Source organism: Rhagoletis pomonella, unplaced genomic scaffold (assembly GCF_013731165.1).
Source record: "Rhagoletis pomonella isolate Grant_MI unplaced genomic scaffold, Rhpom_1.0 Rhpom_scaffold_00924, whole genome shotgun sequence".
Taxonomy (NCBI): Eukaryota; Metazoa; Arthropoda; class Insecta; order Diptera; family Tephritidae; genus Rhagoletis; species Rhagoletis pomonella.
In genome coordinates, this window is record NW_023459478.1 from 17,620 (window position 1) to 19,463 (window position 1,844).

Here is a 1,844-nt window from a genome sequence, read left to right on the forward strand (position 1 = left end):
ATCTTACTTTTTAACTAATTGCAATTTAATCACTTTCAGTTGATTGTGCCAGGAGTGCCTTATCAAAAGTGTTCACGTGCTAAGCAAATAATGGCAATCACCCACGAGCGTTTATTACTTTCCTAGGCTTGGCGAATTCACGATAAGAACTGCGCATTCTTTTTGCAGATTAAAAAAAAAGGCCCCCTTTAAATTTTATGTGAGTTAGCGAGAAACACAAAGGTGTAACTATGTAAATAAATTTAGTAATTGATGAGGCAGCCAGGTGATAGCCGACGCAAGGCGATAAGCTGCACGGAAAAATTAAATTAATATTTAAGCGAAGTATTACTGCTGAAAATGCACACAAGACTTTCACCGCCAAATTAAAAACAACGAACATGGGAGCGGTTAATATTGTGCCGCTGCTGCTTTTGTATTACTTTGGCTGTGCTATTGCTGTTGCACTGCAAGCTTTGGCGCCACCGGAGTTGCCATCCGCCCGTATTGTCGGTGGTAAGAATGCGGCCGAAGATCAATTTCCTCATCAAGTGTCGTTGCAAGTTGCAGGCCAGCACTACTGCGGAGGCTCAATCATATCTGCCAACTATGTGGTAACAGCGGCGCACTGTGTGATCGGCGATCAAGGGCAGACGTAAGTGTATCTTTGCAATATCCCAAATTGTATTCACTTTACCGCTATAACTCTTCATTTATCAGGCTACCAGCTTCAATGTTAACGTTACGCGCTGGCTCCACGCAGATCCACTCGGGCGGTGTGCTCGTACGTATCGCAAAAATTATTATCCATCCACTGTATGTCAGCAACATAAATGACATTGCACTGCTGCGCTTAAGTACACCGCTCACATTCAGCAAAAGCATTAAAGCAATACCATTAGCAATCTCCAATCCACCTACTGGTGCCTCAGTCATTGTATCGGGTTGGGGTAATCTGCGTCAGAATGGAGCTCAACCCACACATCTCCAATATACGACATTGCGCACGATAAGTACACTTCAGTGCCGACGGCAAATTGCTTATGTACCAACCTCAGTCATCTGTTTGGCTCATACCTCTGGAAATGGTATCTGCTATGGTGATTCTGGTGGACCAGCTATCTATAAGGGTAAATTAATTGGTGTGGCAAACTTCATTATAAGAGAATGTGGATTGAGTTTTCCGGATGGTTATGCCAAGATTTCATTCTTCCGCAGCTGGTTGCGAGAGAACACAGATTTGTAGTGTGAATTTAATAGGTGATAAGTAAATGTAAAGCGCAATGTACCTAGGTATGCAATTAATTTTTTACTAAGTTGACAACAAAAAATACACTATAGTAGATAAAAAAAATTAACCAAATAACCTGATATTCAGACAAGTGTGAACACCGCATATAGTAAATTTCAGGGAAAATTACATAAAAGAAATGGCGCTTGAAAGAACTACTACCGTAAAAATAAATTAGTGTGGTGACGGCAGATTGTTGAATATGAAACCCATTAAATATTAGTTATACATCAGTTGTGTAATTAAGAAACTGTCAACCAATAGCATGACAGATCTGCTAGGCATATTTTAAAAAACAGGAGGAAGGAAGCCTTCTAAACAACGCCTGGCACAGCTCTTGATGTACTGTCACACTTACTATCGCCTTGCGTCATTGTACGAAAGTAAGGCTTTCCCAGAATTCAAAAAAAATGGTAGTATGTACATATTAGAGGACTGCATGAATTCATTCAAATTTCTAGCCGAACAGAGTAGAGAAGATTCGCATATTTTACTTCACGCATATTTTACATTCAGCGTTTGGAGTTTTTTAAGTTATGAATATACATTTTGTTTTAAATTTTCTACCTGCAAA

At 39.9% G+C, this 1,844-nt stretch overlaps 1 protein-coding gene across 1 annotated transcript; it reads left to right on the forward strand.

Moving 5' to 3' along the window:
- Positions 1 to 288: 288 nt before the first annotated feature.
- Positions 289 to 1,334, forward strand: LOC118751699 (serine protease SP24D-like). The gene is made up of 2 exons (XM_036486514.1): positions 289 to 634; positions 700 to 1,334. Exons 1-2 carry the CDS (start codon positions 381 to 383, stop codon positions 1,223 to 1,225), a joined length of 780 nt encoding a protein of 259 aa, XP_036342407.1. The 5' UTR covers positions 289 to 380; the 3' UTR covers positions 1,226 to 1,334.
- Positions 1,335 to 1,844: the final 510 nt, after the last annotated feature.